Source organism: Caenorhabditis elegans, chromosome X, assembly GCF_000002985.6.
Source record: "Caenorhabditis elegans chromosome X".
Taxonomy (NCBI): Eukaryota; Metazoa; Nematoda; class Chromadorea; order Rhabditida; family Rhabditidae; genus Caenorhabditis; species Caenorhabditis elegans.
The window spans coordinates 9,386,977-9,404,303 of record NC_003284.9 but is presented as its reverse complement, the minus strand read 5'-3'; the positions used below and the strand labels follow the sequence as shown (position 1 = coordinate 9,404,303).

General features: G+C 34.7%; 4 protein-coding genes and 2 non-coding genes across 15 annotated transcripts in view; 1 reads left to right on the top strand and 5 right to left on the bottom strand.

Annotated features, from left to right (window-relative positions):
- fln-2 overlaps window positions 1–6,603 on the bottom strand; it is a gene marked incomplete at both ends in the record, with an annotated part of 29,547 nt that extends 22,944 nt beyond the window's left edge. For 7 of the 10 annotated variants that reach the window (NM_001373425.2, NM_001373423.2, NM_001373424.2 and 4 more), the window contains 11 exons: window positions 155–244; window positions 631–717; window positions 764–988; window positions 3,632–3,744; window positions 4,002–4,065; window positions 4,189–4,271; window positions 4,447–4,527; window positions 4,574–4,727; window positions 4,854–5,165; window positions 5,209–5,535; window positions 6,472–6,552. In NM_001373425.2, coding sequence (NP_001360405.1) covers window positions 155–244; window positions 631–717; window positions 764–988; window positions 3,632–3,744; window positions 4,002–4,065; window positions 4,189–4,271; window positions 4,447–4,527; window positions 4,574–4,727; window positions 4,854–5,165; window positions 5,209–5,535; window positions 6,472–6,552 — 1,617 coding nt within the window. Of the gene's footprint in view, window positions 1–154; window positions 249–630; window positions 718–763; window positions 989–1,768; window positions 1,862–3,539; window positions 3,588–3,631; window positions 3,745–4,001; window positions 4,066–4,188; window positions 4,272–4,446; window positions 4,528–4,573; window positions 4,728–4,853; window positions 5,166–5,208; window positions 5,536–6,471 lie in introns of those variants that run through there. The other 3 variants (NR_132548.1, NM_001373422.1, NM_001381052.2) reach the window with 3 other exon arrangements.
- C23F12.8 lies at window positions 5,751–5,925 on the top strand. Its single transcript, NR_071835.1, has one exon. It is a non-coding gene; the product is annotated as an Unclassified non-coding RNA C23F12.8 (non-coding RNA).
- Window positions 6,604–9,022: 2,419 nt separating the features above from the next.
- Window positions 9,023–10,254, bottom strand: C23F12.9 (Transposase). Its single transcript, NM_001392820.1, has 3 exons — window positions 10,174–10,254; window positions 9,864–10,091; window positions 9,023–9,813 (listed from the first exon to the last, which is right to left on the bottom strand). Exons 2-3 carry the CDS (start codon window positions 9,972–9,974, stop codon window positions 9,772–9,774), a joined length of 153 nt encoding a protein of 50 aa, NP_001380254.1. The 5' UTR covers window positions 9,975–10,091; window positions 10,174–10,254; the 3' UTR covers window positions 9,023–9,771.
- A 717-nt stretch (window positions 10,255–10,971) lies between these two features.
- C23F12.3 (Zinc finger, CCHC-type) lies at window positions 10,972–12,659 on the bottom strand (the record flags this gene model as incomplete). Its single annotated transcript, NM_001373420.1, has 7 exons — window positions 12,552–12,659; window positions 12,080–12,163; window positions 11,724–11,771; window positions 11,384–11,449; window positions 11,243–11,302; window positions 11,088–11,162; window positions 10,972–11,037 (listed from the first exon to the last, which is right to left on the bottom strand). The coding sequence occupies exons 1-7, from the start codon at window positions 12,642–12,644 to the stop codon at window positions 10,972–10,974; spliced, it is 492 nt and encodes a 163-aa protein (NP_001359881.1). The 5' UTR covers window positions 12,645–12,659.
- Window positions 12,330–12,350, bottom strand: 21ur-14416. Its single transcript, NR_071834.1, has one exon.
- A 2,467-nt stretch (window positions 12,660–15,126) lies between the features above and the next one.
- C23F12.4 (LisH domain-containing protein) lies at window positions 15,127–16,963 on the bottom strand. The gene is made up of 4 exons (NM_077176.4): window positions 16,823–16,963; window positions 16,630–16,713; window positions 16,526–16,581; window positions 15,127–15,715 (listed from the first exon to the last, which is right to left on the bottom strand). Exons 1-4 carry the CDS (start codon window positions 16,866–16,868, stop codon window positions 15,341–15,343), a joined length of 561 nt encoding a protein of 186 aa, NP_509577.1. The 5' UTR covers window positions 16,869–16,963; the 3' UTR covers window positions 15,127–15,340.
- Between the last annotated feature and the right edge of the window lie 364 nt (window positions 16,964–17,327).

Here is a 17,327-nt window from a genome sequence, read left to right as displayed (position 1 = left end):
ATATTCGATCACGCTCTACTAGGAACAAGAGTAGAGTAAATGAAACTCACAAAAATAAACTAATCGAATGTACAAAACAGTAACCTAGTCACGCGCAGAAGGGTTTCTCCGTTTATATTACCATCACACCTTCTGTCTCTGCCCACTGACTAACCTGCACAACTTGAACTATTGATGAAGACTGCGTGGGGACAGTCTGATGATGTTGTTGTTGCTGGGTATGTTGTTGGTGATGCGATTTTGTCTGAAATTTTAAATTTATCAAATGAAGCGTTTCTATAGAGACGGCAGTTATCAAGTGATATGTTTCTTAAGAATGATAAGATCAGTTATGTCTTCTTTTTAAACCTTTTCTAGTTGTTCAACTAAAAAGATATCAACATTCCATTTAAACTGTTCCTATCTCTTCTTATCGTTTTACCCTTTTTTCGCTAAAGTTGGCAGTTTGCCAAGAGAAAAGAGAACAAATTTGATTAATTACGAATGCAATGTCAATGGTGTTGAATTTGACGCAATGGATACGGCTAATATATTTCACATTCAAGGTTAAACAGTTCCGATTAAACTGGTCAATTTTATTTTTTTTTCTCTCTTTCTATTTCTCTACATTCATATCAACAATATCCTTACCTGCGCTATATGATTGACGTGCTGCGCTTCGAGCTGCTTGATAATGTGAAGACGTCTCTGCGCGAATGATTTGTGCGAAATGTCCACCTAAACCACACCGTTTATCGTTATCATTCCAATTTCAATTACTAACCTCAGTTTCTGTGGAGAACTGCGCGATTTTCCCAGATTCCCGAGAATCTGAAACAGGTGAAACTATGGTTCGCTCAATATACTTTGAAGTTGATGCAGGCGGATTTCGATTTTCGGGATGAGCTCGAGAAGCCGCACGCGAGGAGCTGCGTGTTTCTTCCTGAGTGTGCACTTGAAGGGATATAGGGCTCGCTGGTAGTTCGGAGCCCTGGCAGTAGATTCGAACCTGAAAGATACAAGTTTGACATTAAAACTTTAGATTCAAACGTTTGCCGTCACTCAGAAAAAACACTCAAACTACTAATTCAGCAGGGAAGTTTCACAATAACCGCCCTAATTAGATCAATCACATTCCGAGAAGTTGATATCAATTCGTAAGAAATTGCAACAAATACACATTGTTTATCTCTTTATCAGTTTATCTTTTAATTACTTGACATCAGATGGAAAAAACATCTAAAAGTTTTACTCCAAGATAGACTAATTTCAAAATTTGGGTAACAAGTTTTAAATCAAATAAGAATTGTTTTAATCATAACATTCGCCAGCCGATATTGCAAAACTCTTTATAAACAAATGGTTTTCAGTTTAAAGAAATAGTTTTCTCTTGACAAAAATTGGCAAAGATTTCATGAATATTTAAGAATGTTTAGTATATCATTTAGGCTCAATACAATGTTTTTTATTCTGGAAGTTTAATTTTTTCAACTATTAGTTAAATTAATCTTAATCTATACACAAGCCCATAATTTAATTATTGCTAATAAGAAATGGTTACAAAAAACGCTAAAGACAATCAATTCAGAAAAAAGTGATGCTATTGTTTTTTCTTTCGTCATCTCGTTGAGCGCGAAAGTTGAGAGGAAAGGCAGTTGAGTAGTGTTGAAGAACGAAACAACCCAAATGATGCCACGTTTGAAGGTCAAGCATACCATTCACCGGAAAACAAGAGATGCAACACAACCGTTCTCTAATGCAAAATCAAATTTCAATAGCGGTCACTTACGGTGTGATAAAATCTGGACTGCATTTTTTCGCGAATGCTTTCATATCCGCTGTTTTCAATTCTGGAACTCAATATAGACATGGGTAAGGCTTTCTGAGAAGTTTTCTAAAGTTTGTTGTTCTAGGTTATACCTGTATGACTAAGCGAACAAACGGAGAAAACTACGGCTTTGGCAAAAAATTCTTTACGCAAAAAAACTTGGCAATTAACGCGGAACATGCATGAATCCGTCAAGAAAAGGTAATTGCGTATGGTCAGAACATCCCGGATCACATCACGTGTACACAATAACATTATTTGGGGTTCCTCTACGCATAATGTTGCGGTAAGCAACAGGAGACGCACCGAACGCGCATGCGTCGGAGGTCAAGGAGAAACATAGAGATATAAAAAGGAGTGCGTGCGGAATGCGACAACGGTGACAGCGTCAAGCGGAAACCAAAGTGAAATGAATGCGTCGTATATTGTAAGATTTGGAAAGAGAGAATAACTCACTTCTACAGTCAGCATAGCGGTTTTGTCATTGGAAACTACCATGTTTGGCAGACATTCACAAAAAAACAGAAGTGAAAAGTGAAAATAGCGAACGCTCGGTGTAGTGCAAGCGGATTTAGAATGGAATATGCTATGACTGGGTTGGCAGATTTGCGTGTTTTTTTTGTTGCGTAGGTAAACAAAGTGTAAACTGTCTAGAGATGTACAATGTTGATTGATCAAATGTGCAATAGGTTATTTATTGATTCTGATTATCTATGCACAAATTATTTCTGAATTCAAATTTTAAATTTCAATCGCAAATTGGCAAATTTAAACACCAATTATGAACCTCGGTTGAAAAAAGATATTTTAAAAATTCAACAATAGTAAATCGGAATTAAATTGAGAAAAATGTTTTAAAAAATATCAACGGCAAAAAGAGCATATATGCAACCCGATCAGGTTCGAAATTCTATCATAGGTGTACAAATGAATACGATCTTTCAAGCTGAATTATTTGATTGGGGGATGCTTTGAACATATTCCCATAGATATTAATAAAGTGCGACAAGATCATAATATATTAAGAAAATAGCAAACTTCACTATGAACAATTTAGGATAGGTCTCTAGTTTTTGATTAACTACACAATTTCACAAAAAAAGTATATTTGTTGCTAACTAAAATTGTGTTTGCACCAATATGTCAATGACGAAAGTTTTTTTGCAGAATTTTAATAAAAAGCTTCATGAGTCAACTTTTTCTTCTTTTCCCGGCCCGTCTATCTTTTGTAGGAATCTAATGAGGCCAGCGCCAACAAGCACAGTAATAGTAAAAAAGGAACAATACGTGGCTTTTGTGTTCAATCTAATTACAAGCCCTCCAAATAACCAACATACCTCTACTCGAGTTTTGACTTTCAGTCTCATATTCGCTAGGCTTCAAAATTGTTTTCTAAATTTTGGATCGAAATAATAATAGTGAACGAAGATGACACGTTAGAAATACAGAGCGAGTGGCTGTGGTTTCGTTTTTCCGGAAAAAAGTGTCATCAGTTTTATACTGTGTATTTTCTCACATATTGTATGGGGTACCAGAATGGTTTCAAAATGGGCGAGATAGTGCTGATTGTGAGGAGGCAGCTGATACAAGAAGTTGGACAATAAAACGATGAATATTTGCATCGTTCTTGTTCAATTTTCAATATAAAATAAATGTATCGGAATAAACCGGAAGGAACAATAGCGAAAATTGATTTTTTTTTTTTGAAATTTTTGAACTATTTCAAGAAAACCGTTTTTGGAAACAAAAGTTTAAAATCAAGCGTGAAGCTGGTTCTATTCTATAAAAAAAATTTTAAAATGTGCCGGAAACGCAAAAACATACTTGCAAAAATCCTGGCTCCACGGGCATCAAAGACAAATTTGCTCCTTGAACAGTTCGACTTTTTCTCAGTTTTATTGCCTCATTTGAATAAAGTTGACCATTGCCTCCAACAACTGGAAAATAATATATTACTGTTTCAAAATCATAAAGAAAAATATATGTGCTCAATAGTGAAACGAAATACAAGAAAATCAACACATTTCAGTTTCTATTACTACACTCTAAAAAACATTTTGAATACTATATATAGCCCTGAAAAATATAATTTCTCAGCTTCACCATAAAAATAAAATCCACGTCCAATTAAAATGAAAATAATTACTTTTAAGATATAACTCTGTATGCGTCAAACAATGACTTTTAAAATTACCTTGAACATCTAGCTCTTCAATTCTCACTTCGTTCCCTTCCGTAAAAGCCAAATCCAGATTGACCTGAAATAAAAATAATTCCCCTTGTGTCAATTGCTTTAAAATATAAGCTTTTTTTTTATTTTTGTAAATTAATATTTTTTAGAATGTTTCTAGAAGTTGAGCCAAGAAAAAGTAAAAACACACCTGTTGATTGACATAACAGTCGGTATATTTTACTTGTTGCTCAAGTGATACAGAACAAAGTGCTGCAACAAGTGCCATGGTGCCTGAAATTTAGAATATAAGTTTAGTTCAACCGATGATTAAAAAGTGTGTTTTATTTACTCTATTTATATTATTAGTTATCAAAATCTGAAAATTTCTTAACCACGTTTCCGGAAAGTAACTGAAGAAATTTTAATTTTGTTTTAACCCTGATTTTGTTTGTAAGCTCCCGCTTACCCAAATGTTCCCCTTGTGGTTCAGCAATATCGTCGGCACCAATCAGTGACCCAACACCGATGTCAGCAGCTGCGTCGAGAACTGAAAAACAATTTGCTCAGCTGTTTCTTAGAAGTTTAAATCCAACCTATTGCCACATTTTCAACGAAATCGTTCAAATTGTCAAATCGCATTCGTTCGAGTTCAGGGACTCTGCCTCCACAAATTTCGACAAGATGTGCAAGGAGAAAACCGTCACTCCAGGAATGTTCCAGATCGTCCACATTGCAATCAGGAAGTAGCTAAAAGTCCGAATTTCCAAAATAAGTCGTGTCAAGTTATTTATTTGAATAGCATAATTTGTTACACGAAAACTATAGTTATCTTTTTTTGGTATATCTCCTGGCAAAACTAACAATACTACTCACCATGGACACTTTTTTCAGTGTTGCTCGATATCCGGGGGCACCCTTTGTAATAAAATATGAAAGGTAGGTTAAACATGAAAGTTCGTCGAGATGAGGAGAAGACAAATGATCGGAAGAGATAATTGGTGGAACTTCTAGATATCTCTCAGCCAGTAACAGAGCTCTATGACAGTTTTCACGAGCCTCCGATGGATCGAGGTTCCTCCATTCTGGGCACAAACCCGGTTGACAATATTCTAAAAGAGCACTTAATGCTATGCCGTCGTTCCAATTGGTTCGGAAGTTTGTAAGTTTCAATTCGGGTAAAGCGCTCTGCAATTTAAAATAAAATACAGGCTGTATTCTCTCAACACACCTGAATCCATGCCATGACGAGTTTCTTCGGCGGGATTTTTGTTTTGCAAGCAATCTGATAGCGTTGTACAAGGCACCAAATAAGGCCTAATATTAACTTTTCATTTCCATCAACAATATCATGACTTCCAATATTCACAGTTTTTACCCCATCTTCGCGAAGAGCATCCAGAGCCATCTGGACATTCATCAACTTCTGAATTTCTGTAGGGTCTTGATCGTATACTTTTCCATAGTACCGCCTTCCTTGGAGAATTTCCACCAGTTTGATAAGATTAACTCCATCCGATAAGTCTTGTGTTAAGTCTCGTATCACATTTCCTTGAAGCTGAAATGTATAATATGAACATCTATTATTTGCTTATTTTCGAAAATATTTCCGAATGTCTCTAAAGAAAAGGATTCGCCGATGTGGTTTGTATGACTATTAATTTGTTCAACTGATTATGTATTGTGACTTAGAACCGAACATCGGAGGTTACGCCTGTCTCGTCAAAATTCGATCAAACACAACGTTATGTTATCACAGAAGCTACGAAGAAATCTCTTTGCAGTCATTTCTACTAATATCTGTGCGGTAAAATGATCATTTTTAGCGGACATAGGCAAATGCAAATACAGGGTGACAGTTACCTGGGAATGCGAGGAAGTGAACGGAAACTCTCTTTCCAAGTGGATTGGCAAATATGGGCAAACACTTTGGCAGGTATGGTACACAGCCTCATTAATTTTAGTTTGTATAGCCAGGTAGGTGGATAAGCGAGAATTATCTACTTGATTGTGGCAATATTTTGTTACAAGTGCTGATTGTGATAAACGTTTTTCATTTGAATTAAAAGAAATCGAATAAACTTTTTTATGAGTCTTGATGTGGAATGAAAACTAAGAAATGATTAAAAAAAATACAGAAATTGAAATGTGTTTTAAAAGAAACCAAAAAATCCTGAACACGTTTTTTTGTTTTTATTTTTTTCGTATTTTCATGTAACTGGAACACAGTAATCTTAGAAAATTTTCAAATCATCACGGAGTTTACCAAAAGGAATTTACCAAAAACAAAGCAGCATTTTGAAGGATTTTAATAAATTTAAACTAGTTGGAAAGTTGAAAACAATTTTGATAAATAGTTTTTGAATATACTCCTCCCGAAAGCTCTATTCCTTTTATCGCAAATGTTCTAAATTTTATTCAAACACACACATAATCAATAAATTAGAAAATGACAAAAACAGAAACAGAAACAATAACAGTAAAAATAAATTACCTGCTCATTAATCCAATTGGTAAATGTATGAAGTTGAATATCAATCCATTTCTGCCGAGCTTCTTCTCCCTGCTTGCCCATTTCTGGTCAACACCAAAGCAAGGCGTTGTTTCGAACACAAAGGTGAAATCGCTGAAATCATTGGAATGTATCGGATACCTGCTGAGATCTCATAAGTGACCCCTCACTGGGTACAAATAGGCACAAAAGAAAAAAGCAATAAAATTGAGGACTTTGTCATAAATTAGACAATTTGAATAATAATGAAAAAGGTGGAACAAATAACAAGCCAACAAGAAGTTGGATTTTATTTATATAAAAAAGAAAACTGTTGAAAATTCTGATGTATGAAATAATTTTTAAAGCTAAGTATAACATTTGCGTGCAATTAAAGTGCAACGCACGAATAATTCGCGGTACACTTTTTAAAATAAAAAAATACTAAAAAAAATAAAGAAACGTTTCCAGTAGATTGCATACGACAAATAATTATTTTTAACAACTCGTTTAAAAATAGTCTAATTTAAGTTTTATTTTGAAAAAATTATCGATTCTTTGCTTCATTGAAAAGAACAACTCTAGTTTAATAACTGTTGCAGTCTGGAGGAGGCTCTCTTATAATGATGGCAAAGTTACCTTATTTTTTATATTTTCAATATTGATCATGGTTCGACCTTCATTGTTTTAATTTGGCAAACAAAATTTTCCTAATGTAGTTTTTTTATAAGTTGTAGCATTTGTAAGCTTTCTGCTAGTTTAGCAGAAATTTTTCACTAATGCTCACCAGAAATTAAACTACTTTGTACAAATTTAAAGAAATGTTATTTCAGACGCAGCAGTAATTTTAACAAAAAAAAATACGTCTTATTCTTCAAAAAGAAAAAATGCTTGAGGGAGCACAAAAAATATTCTGCGTTCGTTTGTTGTAGACACAGGGAGTTCTAAAGAGTTGCGAAAACATAACCATGGCACACAGTTTACGCGAAAAAAAAACATAGAAACGTCTAAGAAAAATATAGCAACAGTGTGCCTCTAGATAAAGTATTTAGAAGTGAGAGACAAGTAAATAAAAAGTCGGTACCAAGTGAAAAAGAGAAAGAGTGTTGAGAGAAAAGGAGCCCAAGATCGGGATTAGAGAAACGGACAGTAAAGCTCAGAAGGTGGAGAGGCCGAGACGCAGATAATCACAGCGATGGGAGATAGGCAAATACGATGAACGGCGAGTCGCCAGCGGGAAGGGCGGAAAGGAAAAGACTGTTCGCCTTCTATGATCAAGCTCACGAAATGGGCTCAAACATGCGCAATGCAGTCGCCGCGAGCATCCACAATGCCTTGAGCTTGATGTGTTTGTATGTGTGTGTTCATGCTGGTAGGCTGTTCGCAACCGATGCTAAAAGGAAACATGTCCGCAAAAGTGTCAAAAGTGACGCAGTGGCTCATGGGTATGATGGCTACTTGGCAAGCAAGCCTTTTCACTTTCGAGTGCCAACTTGACGCTCAAGCTTCCTTCGGAAGCAATCGATCCGGATATTGATAATATTGATCATTTGATAAAAACACACTGTTCATTGATATAAGGGAACATGTCGAGATTTTCTAAAACTTTTTGGAGAGAAAGATTTTATAGGCAGATAGGTTAAATTTAATAGTAACTTTCAAATTCGAAATATTCAAGATTTATAATTCATAAAGTCAAAAAGTGATACAAAGTATCAACTCAAATATGAGAGAACTAATAACAGTTACTAACAATTTTTTGAAAGTTTTTAATCAATGACATTTTCCTATTCAGAATTTTTTTTTAAAGGATTTTTTAATTTTTAAGGTTTTGCTATTTTTACACTTGGTAGATTTTTCAAAACTACATCAAATATTCTTCTAAAAATAAAAACTAACAGAAAGTTTTTGAAACCAGCAATGATTGTACTCACATAGAAGAGATTGAGAAAAAAGTTTTACCTACTTTATATGTTTGTTTCAAACATTCGAAGAATATCAGCAAAAAAGAAGAAAATATAGTTTCACGAAATAAAGTTTTAGTGAAAATCAAACAATAAAAATTTATGAACGTTTTACGAAAAGCCCTTGTCCCTAGTGCTCTCCTTTGCAGGAGCTGTTGTGAAATCGACAAATTTACCCGCTTCTCAAACTTACTACCGTGCCGCCTAGGCTTTTCTTTTCCCGAAACTAATCCTTACGTCTCCGTGACTCCACCCGGCGCCACAGCATACGTGGACTCGACTTGTCCAGCCGGGTTCTTGAACTTCGAGCATCTGCAGTTGCTCTGGTCCGGTCCGATGCACCATGTCGAATCTGATTCAATCCGATGACCGAAACGAGTGAAAACAGAATAAACCGCGAAATGAGCCAAAGGAAAGACGAAGATGTCGGCGATGAGTATCTACTTGAAATTTCGGAGTGATAGAGGGTGTCGAGGATACAGTTCGATCCCGATGACCAACAACGAGTGGAAGACAAAATGAGCCAAACGAGAACCGAGGAGAAACCGAAATTGTGACCGACAAATGTCCATTTGTTCATTCTTACGAAATAAAGATTATTTCTTTTATTCAGGTTACATAACAAGATAATAATACGGTTCTATGTGTGGGTGCTCGTATTGACTGGGGGTAGAAGATATAGCCTTTCGACTGAAAGACGTTCCCGTAGTCTGATGATTTTAGATTACAGAAGCTAACTCGAACGTAGTGATGGGAAAGGGAATAACAAATGTGTGAGTTTGTAGACATTTGAAAAAAACCGCGATAGTAAAGGGATGTGGTGATAGGAAAGTGATGAACATTGAATACAAAAATAGCGCGGAGATAAAGCCAAATTATAATTGGAATGTGATAAATAAGAGAAACTGATGGTAAGTGATTATCTACAAGTACTGATGTGTTTTTCTTATATTTTAACCTGGAAGACTGGAGGCAATTCTTTCAAGGTGGGGCGGATGACAACGTGTTTAACCTTTGCGTAGGTGTTTAGTGAGCGAGTTCCTTCTTCCTCCAACATGGTTATCTCAAATTTGACACAAGCTTTGAATTTTCCTATTACAGACAGATTGGTGTTGAAAAGAAGATATGATTCAAATCGATTTTTCAGCAAAGCAAATTTGAGAGTTGCCTCATATTCCAGCAACTTCCAGATGTTGTCCTCTGAAATTAAAACAGTTTGAATACACAATTTTAGGTGGGAAAACTGATTGAAAAGTTCTTGCACTCCCCGCGGATTTCAACATTTCCTACAGAGTTTTGCTTCCAGATGTGGAAGGTTGAGTACTTCTGGAGCTGGGTTTTAATTTGCAATTTGCTGGGGTACAGGGAACGATTGAATTACCTAAAAAAAACTAATTTAATTTTGAAACAATGAGAAGAAAGAGAACTCACTTTAACTGAGACAAATAGGTTCAATCCAGCAAAGTTAACTTCACGATCAGTATCGGAGATGGATGTGGTAAAACGCTCAAAGTTAACGCAGTCAGCGAGCTTAGGAGTCATTGTGACATTTGTCGTTCAAATGCAACTTTTATTGGAACTGCCACGCATCTCTCGTTTGGCGTCCAAGCAAAGTTTTTTGTTGCAGAACAGTGCCGGCTTCCAGATCAATTTTATAAACTTAAAAGTGCGAGGGCTCGTGATGTTTCAGAAAACAATATGTAAATTAAACTGAACACATTTTATAATTTGCAAAACTCACCCGATAACTGGTCCCATTCTATTCATTTCCTTATTATGTTGTTTGTTTGTTGAGTGTGACTGAAAAATATGAGTAAGTGCGGTCGGCAAAGACGGGGGAATGCGGCCAAAAAAAGAGGACGAGATTTTTTGGGGAAGGCGAACTGAACAAGGAAAACCTAGGCCCACGGCCATGACATTGTTTGCGTCTCTCTTATTCCAAATTTAACATTTAGTCGTAAAAATCAAGGAAAACCGGAATTGAATCAACACGAAAACCGATAACCTTCAAGAAAACAAGTGGCAGAACGCCGGAAGCAAAGAAAATTGAATTAAACAAAGCCAAACATGGCAAAAACTATGAAACTGGCACTCTCAGCTCGGAACCAACACGCCTCCTCAAGCAAAACCTTTAATTAAGATTTCTGGCAGGCGAATTACATTTTTATTTTGCTAATCGGAGAAGAAAATAAGAGAAAAACGAGTAAAACTCGACATTTTCAGGTTTTTTAAGCTCGACCCCCTAAATCAAACTGGCGTTACAACTTAACTGTTATGAATCTACATGGATGAATAACTTTTACTGAACTTTTTTAAAAACCCACACACACACACAAATACAAAAATAAAGTTTTGAATCACACAATAAATTGAAATATACGGAATAAAATGGTATGCAATTTAATAAACAAAAGATGGACGATTTCCCGGTGTGGAGGAATACTTGTGGTAAACATTGTTGGCTCAATTTAGTTTCAATATCTCCAGCTGTCCGATGGACGGCTTCCATATTTCGTGATGTGTCTCTCGCCTTGAGCGGTCACCCATTCAATTTGACGGACTGACACTCTGTGTCTGTTAGACTCTCTGCGATGACGTTCGGCCGGAAAAAAAACGGTAACAGTAATTTTATCATATGGTACAGGGAATTCTTACCGTATAATCCGCGGTAGTTCTTGACATTCCGTCTCTTTTCGTGGGGGTCTTAACAAGTGCGTACCCACTATCGGGCTGAAAATTTTGAACAATTGAATTGAATGGTTTTTTTGTTACTAATAGGTATTAAATGAGTTTAAAACTGAAAAATGTACCTTGACTTCGGCAACAAATTCCACCGACTTGTCACGACGATTTGACAAACTGCTGCTTGCCTAAAACGATGAGAAATAATTTTTTTAAGTTTACAGTAAATTAGAATCACGGAAAAAAGCACCGGTATACGGTTGTCATACCTGACCCGATCCGTTGTTTTTATTGAGAGCCAACTCTTTTTCTTTTTGCTGCTTCACCCAAACTTTCTGAAAAAAAGACCGGGAAATAATTTTAAATTTAAAATGTTTGGTGGGTAAACCTGAATCAACTGTCCTTCAATATCGAGATACAGATCATATAAATTAATTATTTTTACGATTTAATTTTATTTTATGGCTATAATACGTTATCACATTCATAATTCTATAGTTTAATTAATAATGCTATATACATTTGAAACTTTACACCTGAAAAGCTTATAGCAATTAAACAATGATGGAATGTGGAAAACCCTAAATTATATGTATACAAATAACTTACAATAAAGTCTGGAACTGGAGCAGGCGGTGGAAGCTGGTTGGCACACCTCTGAAATATATTTTAAAGATTAAATAAACCACTACAAGATTAGATTTTTTTAATACCAAAACTTCATTATTGAAAACCACAACGCACTAGAGTAAAATTGTAGAGAGCTATTGTAATGCCTTTTCTTTAACCACCTGAAAGAGATGTATATTCAGGCTTTCATTTTTATTTTATGGAATTTTATGTATAGAAGTTTCGTTTCCAGTTAATTAGGTCTATAGTTAATTTGCTTGGTTTTGTGTTCCTAAAATTTGATTTAAACTTTTGTAAGCACTCATACATTATGACTTTTTCAAAGTGATACTCACGGTTTGTCTATTATTTTCGGCCATCGATGCTTGTCCGTTGACCGCTGATTTTGAAGCAGGAAAAGATGGGGCGAACGATTCCTGCTGTAACATTGCTGATTTTTTTTGTGATCATTTACTTCAAAAAATTAAAAAATTTTAAATGATTTGGAAACTCATTAATGAAAAACGCTAGTAAGTCAAGTTTCTTATGGCAAAAATAATATGAATATTGCTCACAGTCTTATTAATTCTTTGATCCTCCATTAAAAACAGAACCAGAAATAGTGAATTGTTTAAAAAACAATATGGTTTATTTAAGCTGAACTACGAAATGGTTAATACATATTCATGTTCTTCTAAAATTACCGAATATCATGCTGAAACGTTTCTCAACATTTTGGAAAATGTTATTTTTGAAAATAATATAAATAACCATAATTTAAGCATAATTAGAACATTGAACTGAAAGAATTTTTTTTCGAAAACTTACAATTCTCTGCGGATATCCACGCGGTGATGGATGTGAAGAAGCATTGGTTGTTCGACTGTCGCCACGAGGGCAGTTCTTGCTTGAATGGTACATATCTCTCAAGTTTTTCTAAAGACGGAAAATTATAATGATTAAAAAACAAAGCGACGAAAAAAAACTAAATGTTCAAAAACTGAAACCTACAATGCTTTAGAGAATGTAACTTTTATGTTCAACGTTTACAAAAGATAATTGAGAAAACTCTTACTTTCAAACTGCATAATATTTAAAATTTTAAATGTTCACAGCTCAAGAAGTAGCAAGAAAATATTGGTTATTGGTTAAAAATTGCGTTCCTAATGAAATTATTACGTACATCATTACAGTATTATGTGCTCATATTGTTGCACACCGAGGATTTTGTATTTTATGAGACCGCAGCAATTATAAGACCGCAGCAATTATAAGACCGCAGCAATTATAATGATATATTATTCAACAGCGTGTCTGATAAACAGGACTAAACAAAAATTCGCTTCATGGAACAATTACTAAAGAACTTAGACTCCTGTTTTTTGTTTTTAAAGTTTTTGAGAAAAATGGCATACATAAATGACTCATCATAGATTCCCTCGCATCGGCAGCATTTACCGGAGCGAATCACAAAATGTTCGCGGAGTGAATACCAAGACCAAGAAAATTTTTTTATAATAGAGTAATCTTGAACACACAGAAGGGCATCGCGGTAAAAGAGAGAAACGGTAGGAACTTTTGGTGATTCAAAAAAATCTAACTGCGTGAGAATGTTTTAGATGAAGCTAGAAGATATCCGTTGTATGAGGCACTATTTTCCAAGTGGAGCAGAGAAATCCATGTGATGCAAAAATGTTTCATAAACAGACAAAACAAATGAGAGGAAACCACGAACAACCCAATAATCAATAGCTGATACAGTCAATGTTAACAAAGAACGAACGCTACGTGGAGTTGGCTGCGGAGATACACCGTGTGAGAGTTTTCTATACAGGAAAGGAATCTAGAAAGCCTTTGTCGTTAATGACACACATCATTAATTTTGAAGAATATAATTGTGCAATATTGGGTGCTGATGAGTGAACTGTTGGTAAAGGAAATGCGAAAAACACTATCCAATATACAAATCACTAGTATCAGCAGCAGTCACCCGAAAATTTATCACAAGTTCATCGGCGGGGTGAAAGCTATACATATGCACGTCGAAATGGTTCAGAAAAAAGTAGAAACGGTCCAGCATATGCGCTGGCACAGGCAGCACTCTCATAAACACATTATGAAATGGTGGGCGACACGAAATGGAGCGACTCGGCTGTCCCAAAATCGATCAATTTACAAGATACACAACGACAATTTTGCATATCAATGAACCCTGGGAACGTACAAGAAAGATGCTTTGCGGAGTGAAATAAAGAGAATAACACAAAGGGGATTTTAGAATCTTCTAAAAACGTTTTGAATCAAAAATATCGGGGACAGTTTAGACACTGACAAAATTGAGTGGGTAAAATTGTATAGGGCAAAAGATTGTTTGTTATATGGGAGCTTTGACAGAGAACCACAATCAGAGGACATGGTGTGGAGCGAACATCGAAGAGATAATCATGCGTTGGAGATTTCTTCGATTTGACTGGCCATCAAATGCTAGAAGAGTTTGATATTTATGACATTTAAAGTTGAAGCAGTATCCTCACAACTGTCAGTCCAACTCAAAATCGGATTTGGAACACTAAATTTGTATTACTTCTAAAAAGTCCAGTTCAACAATAGTCTTACTTTAGTTAGACAATACTAATAAGAAAATTTTTTGCAAATTATTCATCTGACAGGATTTTCAATGAAGATAGTTCAGCTGTTCACGGAAATTTACTGAATTTAAAATATCGACACATATTTTACAGAACCTAATTGATGTTAAAACTATGAAAAATCAAATTAGTTTACTGTAAAACTGTCTCAAAGAATTTCAGGTTTTCATTACCCAATAAATACTCTAATATGGAAACATCCCAACCGAACCGATTTTTCTATTTAATATGAATAATTTTAACACAAAATTGGCTTTCTACAAAGAGCGCCGCTGTTGCTTCAACGTAGCAACTGTATTTTCTATCCACACCACACTGTGGCAATATTGTCTCTTATTTTTTAATTGAGCATGGAGGGCTCATAAACAGTTAACCCCTAAAAGAAAAAAACAGAGAAACGGCTCTCTTTCATTTTTTATAGTAATTATAAAGTAACTTGAAAAATTTAAAGAGAATGAAGAAAATTCAATAAGAACACATGGAACACAATCAACAGTACAACAAAACAAAGGATATTGGCAGGTTACTTTTTTAATGTGTGAAAAATTTACAAAGTTATCAGGCTCTGAATAATCTGAGCTACATATTTCTACACCGGACACCACATGTAACAGAGCCGTGTGCGTTTTTTGCACATGTCAGTCAGCGGTTATAATCGCAACTGTACCTTCATTTTCAACATTCTACAAGCTGAAAATTAAAAGGTGCTGCACTTTTCATTGTCAATCTCATTTCAATGATTTACTTGTTTGAAAAAAATATCGACAATTTATTAGCCATCGGAAAGAGCGAGTAGTAGCAACAAAGGAGAGCATGAGATGTGGTAATACTAAAATTTTCTATTTGGAACATTGAGACATGAGTGATGTTTGGATCATAACCGAGTGAGCGAATTGGAAATTTGATATCAAGAAATGAACTATTAAATGATGACTGAGATGACAATAAAAGTGCAAAACTATTTAAATTTTATTGATTGTTTCCTTCTTCAATCGCCATATATCCTTCAAGTTGGCGACGAAGCTCCATTTCACTTTCAATCATAAAGTTCGCTTGCTCTTCTTCTGCCATTTCATCAACCATTGGCATCTCAAATTCTGGAGTGGAAGGTACAATAAAGTCTCCTCTCCATTCATTTTCTAATTGTCCGGATTTGAAGAGATAATCACAAGTCCAAATGAATTGAGTTTCCACACTATCAAAATCCGGATCGTCGTGGATTTGTGAAAGGAACGCGAGTTCTCCAGATACTTGTCCAATTTTGCTGAATACGATTGCATAGTTTGCGTCGAGAAGTTTGTAGAGTGCACGGAGAACAAATGCTTTGTTGTTTTTGTCGTCGGTCTGTAAAATGAAAAGTTATCATTATTTTCGATCTGTCACAAAATTGAATATCTATGTCAAATGTTTGTTAATTCTTTTTAATAAAGTTATTTCAAAGTTTATGACTGATATTAATGTCAGCTTTAAAAATTTTCAATTTCTAAATTTAATCATTTTCAATATTTCGCTTCCTTCTAATGCTCGAAAAAACAACTTATTTTTCAAACAATGATTTTGTAAGGCAACACGAGTGGGGAAAATCTTTATAAAAAATAAATTAAAAATTAAAAAATAACACATGAAATGAGCAAATATCATAGTAAACATTTTGAGAAGCTTTTTGAAATTCTTTGTGTTCATTAAAACCTTGAAAAAAGCTCAATTTTTCAAAGTGCCATTTTGCTTTTATTTTGATATGTACAGTAGGCATGAAAGCTTATTATAAGCAAAATTAGTCAAAATGCCCACTGGCGATAATTTTCAATTATTTTTTTGGTACATTTTCAATATCAATTTTTTCTACTTCCAATAACTTTGTTCTGTCAAAAGGTAAAGCTTACAGTTGTTGTTAAATTAACTTATTACTATTTATTTAATTTATGGATCTATATCATTGATAACCTAATATTTCGAAAATCTTTAATGTGTATAAGTTTCTCAAGGAATTTTTGAAATAGTTATTAATAACTGGAGTTTTGATTTAGTAGTTCCTACACTTTAAAAATATATATATTGAACAACGGACTTTGTAATGTATTTTAAATTAATAACATATTTCAGTATACTTATCTCAATAATTTTTATTGTTTAATTCATATAACGAATACTTACCTCTGGCAACTCCTTCATCCGCTTTCTAAGGAATACTCGTGCAGTTATTGATTCTTCTGAAATTTTAGTTCATTTTCGGCGTTCCAGAATATAAGTTCACTCACTTCGTGGATCCTCTGTTGAGCCATGTTGTTCACATCGAAGTTGTAATGTTCCCAAAAGAAGATGTCCGCAAGCTTTTATTTGTCCTGGAAAATTGTTTTCAACAGATATCTTCTACAAATAAATAACTATTAAAATTATTTGATTAAAAAAATTACGTCCAGTAGTTTAAAAAAAAGTTAAGTAAAAACTCACTCAAACTCATCAAGGGAGTAGTCTGTTCTAGCCCATCTTCATCCATTTTGTCGAGAATATTTGACGTAAATTGGGGCTGCTACGTAAAGGAGTAATATTTGAAACACACACAGTAGGAGAGGCACGCGACGCAGACGCATCGCGTACGTACGCAAGGCAGTGTACGCCTTGCTTTGCGAGCGGGTTTCGACTAACATATTTGATAATTCAGTTCATTAAATTAGCAAAAGGCAAACAGTAGTCAAAAAGCGAGCTGAAATATTGCATTCGTAATCTTTTTTTTTGAACAGTCCCGGTTTTTTTTCAGAAATCAAGCATAAGTATGGGAAAAATTGTTTCAAATAGCCACAGATCTGCATCTCGTTAATGCATTAGGGGTGACAATAAATCCTAGGTCAAAACACATATTGTGTTTAGTTGCTTAGAAATTTCTAAGTTTTTGAGCATTTATGAGTTTGTATTTATGATTTTTCATTTGACAGTAATTTTCAATTTTTTCAACCAC